Below are 16,206 nucleotides of genomic sequence, written 5' to 3'. Positions count from 1 at the left end.
GGGGGAAAAAAAAAATCACATTTTAATTTTCAGTACCCTTTGGTTTCCTTTTGCCATCTTAGGTATTTAGAAATTTTTCTGAGAAGGGTCCAGAGTGCCAAGCAGATCCATAACTCAGAAAACTGTTAAGAGCCCAGGTATCCCTCAATCTGAGCATGGCAGAAACCTTTTATATGGATATTAGCTTTCCTAGTTCTGCCCTTCTCCATCTCCTGCAATGTGCTCTCAGTCCCTCCTTCTCTCTCAGTGTCACTCCAGCCTTCATCTGCCAGTGACCTCTCCATCCCCACCTTTCCCCCTAAGCCCCACCGACCTCCTCTTCTCCAGTGTTTTCCCAACCTCTGATCATAGGCCTCGGCCTCTTCTAGACTCCTTTGCCCCAGAAACGTCCCAGCCAAAGGAATGAGAAAAGGAACATTGACTCTTTTAATTTCGCTGCAGACAGGCGCCACGGGTGGTCTTAGGTGTGGGTGCTGGCGGGGAGTGGGCACCAGGACCTGGAAGCCGGGGTGGGGGCGCTCGGGGGGTCACAGGGTGAGGCCCTTGCTGGCCAGGTCAGCCCGGGCTTCCTGGATCTGCTTGAACAGTTCTTGGGCGGCTTCCTCACAGTCATTGAAGTTGGCCAGGCGAAAACCCAGGGTGCCCAGAGTGTAGCTGCCCGCGGTGACCAGGAGGTAGACGGGCAGGGGCAAGATCACATCGTAGAACCTTCGACCGTAGCCCAGGTTGAGCAGGTCCTGCACCAGGCACAGCCAGCCCAGCGTCAGCAGCAGCAAGGAGAGAGCCCACTGCTCCAGCTTGGTCATGGTCCCTGGCGGGGAGGAAGGAGGCGCGCGGGCGCTGAGGCCGGGGCCGCCCCCATCCCCATCCTCCCTCCGGCTCCGCTCCGCACCCCCCCACCGCCCCACTCCGGGCCCTTGGCCCTCACCTCGCCACTAACCGCCGGCCCGCACAACAGGAACTCCCCCTCCACGATTCTCTGCAGACCTCGCAGCGCCAACCAGGCCAGCCGGGGCCTCGGCGCATGCGCCGAAACCTGCGGTGCCTGACGGGAGTTGTAGTCTTTCGCGGGGTGTCCGCGATAACGTACGGGACGCGCCTCCTCCATCTCTGCCACTTTCCTCTACCTCGCTCCATTTCCCCTGTCTGGGGGGGGAGGAGAGAGAGTAAGGTGGGTGGGGATGAGAGCACAGTGAGAAGCCATGGCCTCCGATTCCCACTACTCCGAATTGGATGGACGGACGGACAGATGGACGGATGGATGGACGGACGGATGGAGCGGATTTGGACCTCTGGGAAGAATCTAGTCGGCTTCAGAGTTGAGATGTGCACAGGGCACAGACACCGTGGACCCCTCCCCACCTCCATTAAATTCCTGAATTCAAACGAGCTTCTTAGAGAGACATAAAGCTTAGAAAAGAAACCCCATCCTTGCCTGGAGTTCATAGTCTGATATTATGTCATTTTTGTTTTCTGTATTTCTCACAATAAACATATATGTTTGTATGGATATAAAAAGCCTTACATGCTCTGAGGAAGATAACATGCAATATCTACACACACACACACACACACACACACACACACACACCCTCACATACATATACACATAAGTATATGTAACTTGGGGCTGGATAGAGCACCAGTCCTGGAGTCAGGAGTACCTGGGTTCAAATCCGGCCTCAGACACTTAATAATTACCTAGCTGTGTGGCCTTGGGCAAGCCACTTAACCCCATTTGCCTTGCAAAAAAAAAAAAACCCAACTAAATAATAAATATATATGTAACTTGCACATGTGTACTATTTAGAATAAATGCACCTGCCTTCTTTGCTGTATTTTCCTCCAGATCCCTACCCTCTGAGGATGTCCCTCGTGGTCTGCCCTCTTCTCCCACTATAATACTTGGTAATGTCATTAGCCATTAGAGATTTAATTACCTACCATCTCTATGCTGTTGATTCTCATATCTACCTTTCCTGTCTCAATCTTTCTTCTGATCTACACACTAATACCTCCAACTGCCTATCAGAATTCTGAGTGTCCACTAGACATCTTAAACTCAATAGATCCAAAAGAGAACTCATTATCCTTTTCCCCTAATCATTCCCTTTCTTCTACTTTCCCTATTACTGTAGAGGTTAACACCACCCTCCCAAGTGCCTCATGTTAGTAATCTGAGAATCCCATCCTGGATTCCTCACTATCTCCCCTGCCCCTTATATCCAAGCTGTTGCCAGGGAAAGCTGATTTCACTTCTTCAACAATTCTGGTATGTGCCCCCTTTTCTTCTCTGATACTGCCACCACCCTGGTCTATGCCCTCTATCACCCTATGCCTGAATAATTGCAATACCCTGCTGGTCTATGTGCCTACCTCAAGTCTCTCCCCATTCCAAATCATTCTCCAATCATCCACTAAAGTGGTTTTCCTACAACACATTTCTGATCACGTAACCCTATCCCCCAAATCTAATCAATAAATTTCAGTGACAATCTTTTGTCTCCAGAATGAAATGCAACATCTTCTGCTTGGCATTAAGCCCTTTATAACTTAACTCCTTCCCACCTTTCCATTCTTGTTCCTTAACCCCATCACAAGCCCTGATTCAGTGACATTGGCCTTTTGGCTGTCCCACAAACAAGATTATCTCTTGGAATCTTCATCTCTAGGCTCTAGGAATCCTTTCTGGCTGACCTGAATTCATGAAACATTTAATCTCCTCCATTCCAGCTACCGACCTTTCTGGTTTCCTTTAAATCCCAATGAAAATTCCCACCTTCTAAGGAAAGCCTCCCCCAAATCCTCAATTCCTCTGCCTTCTCTCTCTTAATTCTTTCTTGAATATAGTTTGTGTTTTATAAATTTGTTTGTATTTTTTCCCCCTCATTAGATTGTAAACTCCTTGAGGACAGGGACTGTCATTTTGACTCTTCTTGTATCTCTGGCACTTAGCACAATGACTGGCACATGATTGATTGGTTGATTGAGAAAGGGTGCAGGAACACAAGGAATTAGGAAAACCCCAGATAAAAAGTGATACTTGACCTGAGCTTTGAAGAGTCCTATGGATTTTAAAAAGCTGAGGTGAAAGTACATAGCAGGGGACGGACAGAAAAGATAGTAGGATTGAGGAAGAATTTTTCTTCAAAGATGAGAAGAAATAAACACAAGGTAGGATACAACAAAGAGAGAATGATTAATGGGAGAGAGTGAATGATTTGGGGGTACAATCTAATTTTGGGAGCTGATACAATCAAGGGTACAAGTCTAGGTGTTGGCCTTGGTGAGGACAATCTCTTCCACAAAGACCAGAGTAAAGGCAGAGGGAATGCTACCTAATGGTTAGGACTTTTAATTTGTACAATAGGGGAAAAGAGCTCTCTATTTTTCAATTCAAAGAGAAGTTGAGGCAATCCTCTAAGAAATAGAGCAGAGAGATGGTTTGGGACTATACATGTCAGTAATTATTAGTAAGGAATATGACACACTTAAATATAACACAAAATTTTAACCAACAGTGTGAGAAACGAATGTTATGTGAGGTCTAAGTGGGAAGGAAGGGCATTACCAACTAAGAGTGAAATAACCAAAACCATCCAGTTCAATAAAATACCTGTTAATTGTTAATTAAAGATTAATTAAAGCTGAGTGCCTACCACATTCTTGGTTACAGTTGTTCATCTAATGCTATGAATCATTCAGAGCCTGGGAGGTGAAAAACTAAATTCTTATATGCATGTATATGGATGTATATGTGTATATATGTTTGTAGGTGTGTATTTAGATCATGTGAATATATATATACATAATACACATGCTATTAAAACCACTGACAAGAAATTAAAAGCAGGTGGCAAGTTCCCTGGATCTCCAGATCTCCCTTTCAAAATCCTAAAAACTCCTTTTCTTCTTGACCAAATGGTCTCTGGCTAGGTGTCAAATCAGTCCACCTGAGAGCAAAGTCCACTTGCTTTGCTCCAGGTCTGCACCAGAGGTTTTAACACCCACAGTAATTCTGACTGGGGTTGTGGGAGTGCAGGAGTTAACTCTAGCTCCCCTATTCTAAAAGTATCTTGGCTCACTACAGGTACACAAAGGAATGAAGCAGTCTCTGCCCTTAAGGAGTTTACACAGCCTAATTAAGTAGACAAGGAGGCAAAGCATAGACACTTGAAAGACAAGTAATAAGAATAATAATTATTATTATTTTATTAATAATAGTTTTTATTTGTACTTCAGTTCACATTTATGAGTTTTTTACTGTTAAAAGCATATCTCATCTTATTTTCACAATTTTGTGAAATTGTAGTGTAACAGGCAATTACATTTGATGAGCAATCAACAATTTTTTTCAAATACTTTATTTTTTCCAATTATATGTAAAGTTTTTAAGTCTTTAATATTTTTATTACCTGCAAAAGCAATTTTAACCTTCATTTTCGACATTTCTGAGTTCCAAATTATTTTCCTCCCTCTCCATTCCCCTTCATTGAGAAGGCAAGCAATTTGATATAAATCCTACATGTGCTGTCATGCAAAATGTATTTCCATATTAGTCATGTTGTGAAAGAAACACAGACAAAAAAAAAATCCCCCCAAAATAGAGAAAGTAAAAAAGTATGCTTCAATCTGCATTCAGACTGCATCAGTTCTTTCTCTGGAGGTGGATAGCATTTTTCATTCTAAATCCTTCAGAATTATCTTGGATCTTTGTGTTGCTGAGAATTAGCTAAATCATTCACAGCTGATCATCATACAATATTGCTGTATACTGTTCTCCTGGTTCTGTTCTTTGGCTTTACTTCAGTTCATGTAAATCTTGCCATCCTGCTCTCAACAAGCACATTATTAAGCAAATTGTGCCAGCCATTGTGTTAAGCACTGGATATACAAAGAAAAGCAAAAACAGGGCCCCTTCCCAGCCAAGGAATTCACATTCTAATAGTGTAGACACATGTAAATAACTAGGTACTAATAGGAGATAATCTCAGAGGGAAGGGGGGTAGAGGAATGGGTGGGAGATTAGAAAAGACTTCTTTCAGGAGGTGGGGATTTGAATTGTCTTAAAGGAAAGTTAGTAGATAGGAAGAGGTGAAACATGAGAGTATTGTGGGTTGGAGGAGATGACCAGTGATAAGGCACAAAAATTTTCATGTTAATTTTCCCTAATCTGTAATTGAAATTTAGCATTCCCTTAAATTATTCAAAAACATCCTAATAAGTGTTGTACAATGGACATATTTTCTCATCTTTTTTCAATATATTGTGCTGATTTTCCCCTTTTTTTGGATTTTTTTGGTTTTTTCCCTCCGTTTTTAAAAGCATATTTATTTACAGTTTTAAATCCCCATACCTATTTTTCTTTCCCTTCTTCGCTCCTTGAGACAGTAAGTAATCATATGAATTATACAGGTGCACTTTTATAAAACATTTCCATATTAGTTATTTTGTACAAGACTGGAGCAAAAGAAAAAATTAAAGTGAAAAATAGCATGCTTCAGTCTTTATTCAATCAATATCAGTTCTTTCTCTGGAGGCAGATAGTATGCTTCATCATTAGTCCTTTGGAATTGTCTTGGATCATTGTATTACTGAGAATAAGTAAGTTATTCATAATTCTTCATCATATAATATTGCTATCTACAACTGTGTATAACATTCCCCTGGTTTTATTCCCTTTACTATGCATTCATTCATGTAAGTCTTTCCAGGTTTTTCTGAAATTTGCCTGTTTGTCATTTCTTATAGCACAATAAAATTCCATTACACTCATATACCATAGTTTGTTTACTCATTCCCCAAGTGATGGACATCTTTCCAATTCTTACCCACCACAAAAAAAAGGTGTTATAAATATTTTTGTTAGAATAGATCCTTTCCCCTTTTTTTGAATGTCTTTGGGCTATAGACCTAGTAGTGGTATTGCTAAATCAAAAAGTATGCATGGTTATATAGCCCTTTGGGCATAGTTTTAAATTGCTCTCTACAATGATTGGATCAGTTCACAACTCCACCAATAATGTATTGTGTCACAGTTTTTCCTACATCCTCTTCAACATCCAACATTTTCTTTTTTTTGTAATATTAGTCACTTTGATAGGTGTGAGGTAGTATCTCAGAGTTATCTTAATTTGTGGAAAAACTTTTTAATTTTATATAATCAAAGTTGTCAATTTTTCCCAGTGATTTTCTCTTTCTTTTGTTGATCATAAACTCTTCACCTACCCATTCCTGTGAAAGGTACTTTTTTTTCCCTTGCTCCTTTAATTTGTTTATATCTATGCCATATTCATTTGAAGCTTATTTTGGTATATGATGAGATTTAGTCTAAATGTAATTTTTTTGCCAAACTTCATTCCAGTTTTCCCAGTAGTTTTTGTCAAATAGTGAGTCCTTACCCCCATAGCTAAGGTCTTTCATGAAGTCTAGGCTGTATAACTAGTTTTCTTCATCTGTAAAATAAAGGGATTGGTTTGGGAGATCTTTAAAACTCATTTTAGTTCTGATTCCTCTGATCTTAGGTTTAACTCTCAAGGACACCACTCAATTAAAGAGTTAGGTACCAACCCAAGAATTGCAAAGAATGATTATTGTACAATAAAGATAGGGTTGTGAGAAATAAATTCTGTATAATCTATATTCATAATGATCTTCTATGGTTCTAGCACTATAGGCGATCATGATTAGGCATTTGAAAGAATATGTTGGGTTGGAAGAGGTAGGGTTAGGGAGGCTATTCCAGGTAAATCTGAGAAGGTATATCTGGGAAAGGAAGAGTAACCCAACTTGACTGGAGTATGTGAAATGGAAAAGTAGATAGGAGTCAGAAGGTGAAAAGATTTGAACCCTGAGCTGAGTGATCTGAATTTTACACTATAGGTGAGGGGAAGCCTCAAAGATTTTTTGAGTAGGGAAAGGAAATGACCAAAGCAATGTTTCAGCACAATTCATTGGACGGGATAAACAATATTTACTAAAACAATGGGAACCTTTCCTGGAAGCTGAGATCTCATAACCACAGAATTTATGAGCCAGAAAAGACATTCAAAGACCCTTTTCTTTCATTTTTTCTTAAATGTTTCAAGAAATAACATTTTGGGGTTTCTTGTTGTCCACTCTTTAGACCTCCATCTTAATTACTTCTTTGTCTACTTCCCTTTCCCTTCCTAATCTCCATTGGTCTTTCTTCCTCTAGTCTTCCCTTTTTTTTATACTTCTGGATCCCAAGGAGACTGGGCAGGGAAAACTGGTTTGAAAAACAAATCCAAGCTCCAGTTTCCTTTACTTTAAACAGCATCCTTTGATTCCTCTTTCATAGGCAGTCTCAGGGAGTGGTGGAACCTCTGAGACAGGTGGAGATCAGTTCAGGGGGTTGGGAAGGAATTTTTTTTTGGTGGGGGGGGCATCTTTTGACCCAGAACCTCATCCCTTTCTGGTTTTCCCAATGCTTTCCACAATGTCTTCTAGGTGGCCATGGGATTCATTCAGACAACAACATTCATTCAGCATTTATTAAATACTGGTATGTATTAAAGTCTCTTTACTAGGGCAGATAAAAGATAATTAACATATGGTCTTTATCTTCATGGACAATCTAGCTTCTGTTCCCTCTCACTCTCTATCTTTTATGCATGTGATGTACTCCACCCTCTTTTTCCCCTTTAAAACACTATTCATCTTTCAAGGCTAAGTTCAGGTCTCAGCTCCTCCATAAAGCCTAACAATTCACAGAGGAAAAACCAAATGGATGAGGAATGTCTTTGGACTAAAAGATGATGTGAAGTTGAATGGAAAGATGAAATAGGTCACATCTAGAAACTATACAATTTGGAAAAAGGAGATGTTCTTGGGGGCGGCTAGGTGGTGCAGTGGATAGAGCACTAGCCTTGGAGTCAGGAGTGCCTGAGTTCAAATCCGGCCTCAGACACTTAATAATTACTCAGCTGTGTGGCCTTGGGCAAGGCACTTAACCCCACTGCCTTGCAAAAACAAACAAACTAAAAAAATAAAGAGAGATGTTCTGATCATATGTGTTGTATTGGTACCTAACCTTGGTAGGAGAAATCTCTACCATAGTCTAAACTAATTTTTCTCTAAAAGGAAAGGAATCTATCTCTGAGACTTGATCTAGTAGATAAAGTCTGAGGTTTTGGCTTGACTGTCTGGTGGCCTAAGGTAATAAAAGAGGCCAACCACAAAAAATCAGTATTCATCAACTGGGGTTTTTTTAAGTTGTTTTTTTTTTTAACAAGTTTGTGGGGTTAAGTGAATTGCCCAAAGTCATACAGCTAGGTAATTATTATATGTCTGAGACCTGATTTGAACTCAGTCCTCCTGACTCCAGGGCTGGTGCATTAGTACTAATCAGACTTGGTAGATGTTCCACAGACAAAGGAGTCAATAAATCTTGCCCTGATGACTAGACTCATTTCTATATGGAAAAGGGTATGTCTAACCAAGCCAATTCCTATATCTCTGTTAAATAGTTCTTCCATGCTACAATTAGTTTTTTAGTTTTTTTAATCAGTTATCAGTTATTATTTTATTAGTTAGTTATCAGTTAAAAATTCTTTGTGTCTCGTTTTATTCAAGTCTTGAACCTGAGCAAACCTGAGTCCAGACTCCCCCAAAATATTGTTAATGTTTCCTAGAGGAATGTTTCTAGCATACTAGGCATATTCTTTCTTTTATTATTATTTTTTTTAAATTAAGGCAATGGGGTTGAGTGACTTACCCAAGGTCACAAAGGTAATCATTAAGTGTCTAAGGTCGAATTTGAACTCAGGTCCTCCTGACTCCAGGGCTGGTACTCTATCCACCACACCCCTTAGCTAACCCTTATCTATTACTTCTTTGGGATAAAAGCCCAGTAATAGAATCTCTGGCTCAAAAGGTATGGAAATTTTAGTTGCTTTGTTTGCATAATTCCAAAATTATTTTTTTACAGCTTTGTGAACAATGTATTAGTGTGCCAATCCCTCCACAATCCCTCCAACACTGACTATTACTATTTTGTCAATTTATGGAATGTAAGATGAAAACTCAGGATTATTTTGATTTTCATTTTTTTAATTGCTATTGATTTGGAACTTTTTTTATGTAGTATTTTATCCTTTCCATAGGATTTATGATGATAAGGAATGGACAAGAATAGAATGAGATGAAAATATATGGATGGAATGTAAATATGACTGGGGGGAGCAACCACATCAATTAGATGATAAATCCCTTAAAATAGTTAATAACTATTCTTATGGACTATAAGCAGATTTTCTTGAGCATCTGTGAGTCCATTATGGGGTACAAAGAAAATCAAAAATCTAGGACCTGACCTCAAGGAGTTTACACTTCAGTTGGGAAGACAATATCATCACACATGAATCAGACATGAGCAATAAAAGACTGGGCAATATATAATTAGAGACTAAATTGTAAGGTACAATATGGTAGGAGTCCTGAGTCTAAGATCAACTAGGGCTCAAGTACTCAGGGAAGGCATTATGGAAAGACTTGAACTAGGTCTTGAAGGATGAGTAGGATTTAGAAAATCAGCAAGAAAGAGTGGAGGGCATTCCAGGTGATGGGAACAATATGAAGCAAGGTACAAATCAATCATGTTGTGTTCAAGGTCCATAGAGGAGACCAGCCTAACAAGATCAAAGGGTGTGTATGGGGAGTGGTAGAAGGCCCTGGAAAATCAAGCAGAGAACTTTAAACTTGTTGCAGTGGGAAAATGGGAGTCATTGAATATCTTTGAGCCAGGGAGTGGCAGGATAAAAGCAATGTATTGTGTTTTTTTAATAAGTTTTTATTGAGGGTTTTTTATATCATCATAATTCCCTCTAGTTTCTTTTCCACTCCTTTCCAGAGAACCATCCCATAAAGGAAATAGTATTTAAAAAGAAAAATAAAAGAAAAAGAAGAGAAAAAAATTGATACATTGAAAAAATCTCAAAATAGGTACAATTTTCAATACTTATAGACCTCCCACCTTTGCCAAAGGGTATAGTAGTTCTCATTTCTCTTCTTTTCAAGCATGGAAAACAATTGTTTACTGATTATTCTGGGAAATTGTATAGATAGATGGGAATGAAAGATGAGAAGGAAAACCAGTAAAGAGACTAATGAACTAATTTGAACAAGATGTGACAAGGATCAGTATACCAGTGGTTTCAGGAAGGGATAAATATTCATTCATTCATCCCATTATTCAATTATATATATATGAACAAACATATACAAATACACACACATATATGTGCCTAGACTATGCAGATAACTGTATTAGGTAATGGAGGATACTATAGATTTTAAGTCATTAAGGTCCCCCGGCCCTCATGGAGGTGTGAATTACTTACACATTTAAAGGGGAAAAAAGAGGATTTGATGATTCTATACCTGATAAGGTGTAGGGGAAGAAGGAGGAGAAGAAGGAAGAATTAAAGATGACTTAATTTTTCCAGTTTCAATGATTAATTGATGGTGGTGCCGTTGACAGAGACAAGGAGGTATGTCAGGAGAGCTGACTCATGGAGTAAGACAGTCACTTTGGTTTTGGTCATATTGAGTGTGAGGTCATATTGGGACATCCACTTGAAAATGTCAACTAAGCAATTTGAGATACTAGCCTGGATACCCACATAGACATGATAGTAGAAGCCTTGAGAATGAGAAAAGTCTTTGAAGGAGAATATCCCATGTGTGAAAAGGGCAGGAGGTCAAGGATTAAATCTTGGGAAATAGCAGATACCAGAGGCACACAAGGGCTTATCTACCTGTATCTAGATCATTATGGAAATTTTCTATGAATCTCTGAAGGTCTTCTACAGAGCTAAGAACTGGGATCTTATGAAAAGATGCTATCAAAGAGACAGGTTCTAGTCTATTTAGTTTATATTATTATTATTTATTATTATTATTATTATTTTAGTTTTTGCAAGCCACATGGGGCTAAGTAGTTTGCCCAAGGCCACACAGCTAGGTAATTATTAAGTGTCTGAAGCCAGATTTGAACTCAGGTACTCCTGACTCCAGGGCCCATGCTCTATCCACTGCGCCACCTAACTGCCCCCTTCTATTGAGTTTATTGAGGATATCTTGCATTGATTTAAAAAATATATTTAGACAACAGTAATATACCCACACACACACATACACACTCAAACCCTACTACAAAGTAGACATGGATCAGAAAACCCATCTTCCTCAGTTTAAATCTGGCCTTAAACACTTGCTAGCTGTGGAACTCTGGTCATGTCACTTAGCTCTGTTTGCTTCAGTTTCTTCATCTATAAAATGAACTGGAGAAGGGAATGGCAAACTACTCTGGTGTCTCTGCCAAGAAAACCCCAAATGGGGTCATGAAGAGTCAAACAAAACAGTAAAAGGACTGAACAATAGCACAAAGTACATGTCATGAAAAGTTTATTAACTGTTAACCAAAATGAGGGGTTTGTCCTTTAACTCTTACAGTATTGGACTAACACTGTTGTCATTGACCAAAATTTTATTGCCTCTCTATGTTGACTTGCTTTACATTGCTCTGGGCATGACTATATAGGGGTTTTTGCTCCATTTTTTAAAACCACATAATATGTCTTCCCATATTTATCTGAATTCTTCATATTTTTCATTTCTGTTGGGAATGATAATATTCCATCATATCCATTTACCATTATTTGTTCAGGAAGTCCCCCATTGTGGGCAAATATTTTGCTTCTATCCATATATCCATATATATATATATATATATATATATATATATATATAAATATTTCTATAAGTATGTATTGCTGCTAGTAACTTCCTTTAGAAGTACCAGTAGTAGAATCTCTGAGCTAATTTAGTAATTTCTTTTTTATCAAGGACATCTTAAAAATATGTCTAGGGGAGTGGGGTGAACAGAGGGAGGGTCCATTCACTTCATGGTATATAAAAATTTATTTTCTTCCACTCTGTGACCCAGGTAGACCTTCCTTTTCTCTGTACTGTGTCTGTTCATAGTCCTGATAGAAGACACAAAGTTTCTAAGACATTTAGTAGGTCCTTGGGGGGTAAATACCAGCTAATGAACTGTGCCTATCCCTGGCCTAAGGGAGCTCAGTCTAATAGGGGAGAAAAGGCAAACACCCATATAATCAACAGGAATACATAATTATAACACTACAGAAGTGCTGTGAGGAAAAAAGGTAGTTCAGAGATTACTTGATGAGAAAATGGATTAAATGATTCCAGGAAGGTTTCCTAAAGGAGTTTGCCTTAGTCTTAGAAAGAAAAGTGTGGGGGAAAGGTTAAGGAAGGAAGGACACAAGAATAAGCTTTGTGTACTTGAGAAAATCATTTATGAGGAGTTTTCCAGGTCTTGGAGGGATGTATAAAGGGGAGAGAATTCTGGCAACCGGCAAAGCAGGGTAGGTTTCAGGAAAGAAATACAATAAACCAGGTCTGTTGTTAATAAAGTTAGTCATAAGATGGTTAGAGATGAAAAGGACCTTGGAGATCAGCTACTCTTAGGATAATAGATTTGCCAGCAATGTGGTACAAAAGAAAGAGTCTTTGCTTAGGGGGAGGTGGGAGGAAAATAATTCAGAATTGAAAATAAAATAAAATTTATTTTTAAAAAGAAAAAAAGTATTTGCAGGACTCAGAGTCTTGAGTCCTGCAGTTGATGCTCAACTCCATCTTCACTAGCTGTGTGATGACTCACTTTACGTTCATCTCAGTACCTACCTCACAAGGATAATGTGAGGCTCCAACGAGAGATGTATTATAAAGTGCTTTGCAGGCCTTTAAACTCCATATAAATGTCGGCTATTGCTATAATGTTTATTTTATTTTATATAAATATATATTTATTATCATCTCTTTCTTCCTATATTTTTGGAAGAGGTTTGGTTAGAATTGTCCTGGAATAATCACTATGATGCTGATTTAATACTTTCATCATTCTCTCCTCAAATCCTTCTAGTATCTTTCCAAAGATGACAATGTCATCAAGTAACCCCAATACTTCTAGTACTTTTTGTCTTTGACTACTTTTCCATCACTATTTGGAAATGCCAGGTGTCCCCAGATACCTGCAAAATAAACTCAAGCTGGGCAGATGAAACTAGTCTTCTTTCCATTTCAGCCATAGGAATCTAGTATCATCCACCATATAAATCCAAAATTGAGAACCACAGTCTACCAAGGAGAGAGTCCAGGGCAACCCCAAGAATGGTATACCCATTCCTTTCTTCCCATTCTTTGGTTCTACCACCATTGATGATGCATAAGTCTGCTGAACTCTGAGATGGTTTTATTGACTAGAAACAGTCCTTCAAGATGGTGTTGAAGGTCTTCTATCACAGGTAAAGGAATCGTTCTAGATTTGAAGGTACTGAATTGGTGAGTTGGATTCTGTGGGTTGTACCTCAGGCATATCTCACATCCCACCCATGGAATGAAAACATATCTGCCTTCTTGATAAACTTCTGCCCCAACTGATCCTTCCCTTCTTTTGTCTTATTTTCTCCTAGAAATCTTCACTAATCCCTTCCAGAGGTCCCAGTTCCAGAATATCACTAACTGATAGATTTGTGGGAAAGACTCTATTTAAGTGTCTCTCATCTCTATAGCAATTCAGGGTTATATTCGTATTTTCAAGCAAAACAAATTTACACATTAACCATTTTTGAAAGTGTTAGCTAGGTGGTGCAGTGGACAGAGGATGGGACTTGGTGTATGAAGACCTGAGTTCCAATCCTGACTTAAACACTTCGTAGTTATATAAATCTGGGCAAATCACCTAAGCTCTCACCCTCAGTTTCTTCATTATTTTTCTCAGCTGTTCCTCATGCATGGAATACTCTCTGTCCTCACTTCTGCTACCTGGCTTCCCTCATATTTCAGCTAAGAAACTACCTTCTGCAAGAAGCCTTCCCTAGTTCTTTTCACTGTTAAGCAGCTAGATGACACAATGGATAGAATGCAGGAAGACCTTAATTCAAATACAGCCTCAGACAATTGCCTAGCTGTGTAACCTTGGACAAGTCTCTTAAAAAAAAAATTCTACTTGCCTCAATTTCCCCAGCTGTAAAATGAGATTAATAATAGCACTTACCTCACAGAGTTGTTGCAAGGATCAAATGAAATAATATTTGTAAAGTTTTTGGCATAATGCCTAGAATATAGTAGGTACTTAATAGAAGCTTCCTTCCTTCCTCTAAAATTATCTCCAATTTACCCTGCAACTATCTTGTTTGTACATAGTTGTTCCCATGTCGTCTCCCTCATTAGAGTAGGGGCTCCTTGATGTCAGGGATTATTTTTTGTCTTTCTTTATATCCGTAGGGTGTAGTATGGTGCTTGGCCCATCCTGGGTCCTTAATAAATGCTCTTGATTTATTTGACTTGCCTGTAAAATGAAGATAATAATAGTACCTCTCTCACAGGGTTGTTGGAGGATCAAATCAGATAACATTATGTAAAATGCTTTGCAATCTTTAAAGACCTATAAAGCAATGATAGCAATTATGAATGTCTCATTCTAAACCTTTGATCCATCATCACCTCTCTGCTAAGAAGGTGGGAGACTTGCTTTTTCATTACATTGCATTGATCAGGGTTTTTAAATCTTTCAAAGATTTTTCCTTTTATGAGTTATTATAATAATTGCTCTTCTGGTTCTGCCCACTTCATTCTGCATCAGTTTGTACATCTAAATCTGTCCTTTTTGTCGTTTCTAAGTTACATAATATTCCATTCATTTCATGTACTGTAATTTGTCCAGTCATTTCCCAAATGATGTTGTTCAGTTATTTCAGTCATGTCTAACTCTTTAAGACCCTATTTGGGGTTTTCTTGGCAAAGATACCAAAGCAGTTAGTAGTTTCCTTCTCCAGCTCATTTTATAGATGAAGAAACTAAGGCAAACAAGGTGAAGTGATTCACCCCAGGTAACATAGCTAAGAAGTGATAGGTACCCACTGTGTTTTCAGTTCTTAATCTTTTCTACCAATCTACATTGCTTGTTAGATTCAAGGCAGGTTCCCAAGAGCCCCCTACCCCAGTATGCCCCAGAAAAACTCTCTGCTTTAGAACTAGGCCAGTGATTTTGGAATGGTAGGGAATAGAATTAATTTCATAAGTCCTAAGAAGGGAACAATCTTTCTTGAGAGGAGGGAAATTATGTAAAGAAAACTGACTTAGGAGGAAATGAAATAGGGAGCAAGACCCCGTCCTGGGGGGAATCCTAGTTGATGTCTCCTCTCATGGCAGAGTAGAAGCCCTTCTCCAGAGGTCCCAGACATTAGGATTAAAGATCAACTGTAGGATTAGGATAAGAGTTATGAACTAGAAATCCAAAGACAGATTTTGGGGGCAGGAGGGTGTCAGTGAACTTGGATAGGAAAAAAAAAATTCAACTTTATTTCAATATAATGTTTCTTTTGAAATCCTGTGCATTTAAAAACATTATTCTGAGTAGTCTGGTTCCAGCTTATACCTCTATTTTTCTCTATATCTTCATAAGTTTTAGAGCTGGAAGGAAATTTAGAGAGACCATCTAGTTCAAGTTTCTTATCTTGCAGAGTAGGAAATAAACTCACAGATTAAGTGACCTGTCCAGTAAAAGGCAGAATTTGAATTCTGGAATTTGAACCCAGATCTTCTAAATTAGAAAAGCAATGCTTGGTCCTTGATGTCACAATCTAACATTATCTGAGCAATACCTGTCCTCAGGTTACTTATGTTCCAGATAGGGAGAGAAAACCATTATGAAAGAAAACAGCAATTTGAGGCTCCTGATGAGCATAGTTAAAGGCCCCTTCTTAGTCCATACTAAATTCTTGTAATGAGGTTGTTTTGTAAAGGCTCTGAAATCTCTGCATGCGTGTGTTTTTTCCTTCCAACCCATGCTGCGAATTTCCAAAGGGGAAGGACTCAGGTTTATTTTTCAGTAGTTCTTTCCTATATTGCCCAGTCCAGAGCTTGCTCAGGGTAGGTCTGAAAGCATGTTTTTGAGAGATTGTTTCTTTCTTTGTTTCTGTCTCCTAGTCTCTCTGTGTCTCTGTCTCTCCATGTCTCTGCTCTCTCTTGTTTCCCAACATCCTTCCCGAGCCCCTGGGGAGCCTGGCTGGGGGTGGGCAGGCAGTGAGAACAGGACGCTCTCCTGTTCTCACCAAGGACAATAAGGGCCGGAAAGGGCTGGAGCCAAGGGCTGGC

At 39.0% G+C, this 16,206-nt stretch overlaps 1 protein-coding gene across 1 annotated transcript; it reads right to left on the bottom strand.

Annotated features, from left to right (window-relative positions):
- Window positions 1–403: 403 nt before the first annotated feature.
- On the bottom strand, window positions 404–1,033 carry DPM3 (dolichyl-phosphate mannosyltransferase subunit 3, regulatory). Its single transcript, XM_074223325.1, has 2 exons — window positions 929–1,033; window positions 404–811 (listed from the first exon to the last, which is right to left on the bottom strand). Exon 2 carries the CDS (start codon window positions 804–806, stop codon window positions 528–530), a length of 279 nt encoding a protein of 92 aa, XP_074079426.1. The 5' UTR covers window positions 807–811; window positions 929–1,033; the 3' UTR covers window positions 404–527.
- Window positions 1,034–16,206: the final 15,173 nt, after the last annotated feature.

Source organism: Macrotis lagotis, chromosome 2, assembly GCF_037893015.1.
Source record: "Macrotis lagotis isolate mMagLag1 chromosome 2, bilby.v1.9.chrom.fasta, whole genome shotgun sequence".
NCBI lineage: Eukaryota > Metazoa > Chordata > Mammalia > Peramelemorphia > Peramelidae > Macrotis > Macrotis lagotis.
The sequence above is the reverse complement of the archived record's forward strand: the minus strand, read 5'-3'. Positions and strand labels throughout refer to the sequence as shown.

Bases quoted from the DNA above. Each gene is read 5' to 3' on its own strand.
- DPM3 (XM_074223325.1), bottom strand. From the start codon at position 806: ATGACCAAGCTGGAGCAGTGGGCTCTCTCCTTGCTGCTGCTGACGCTG.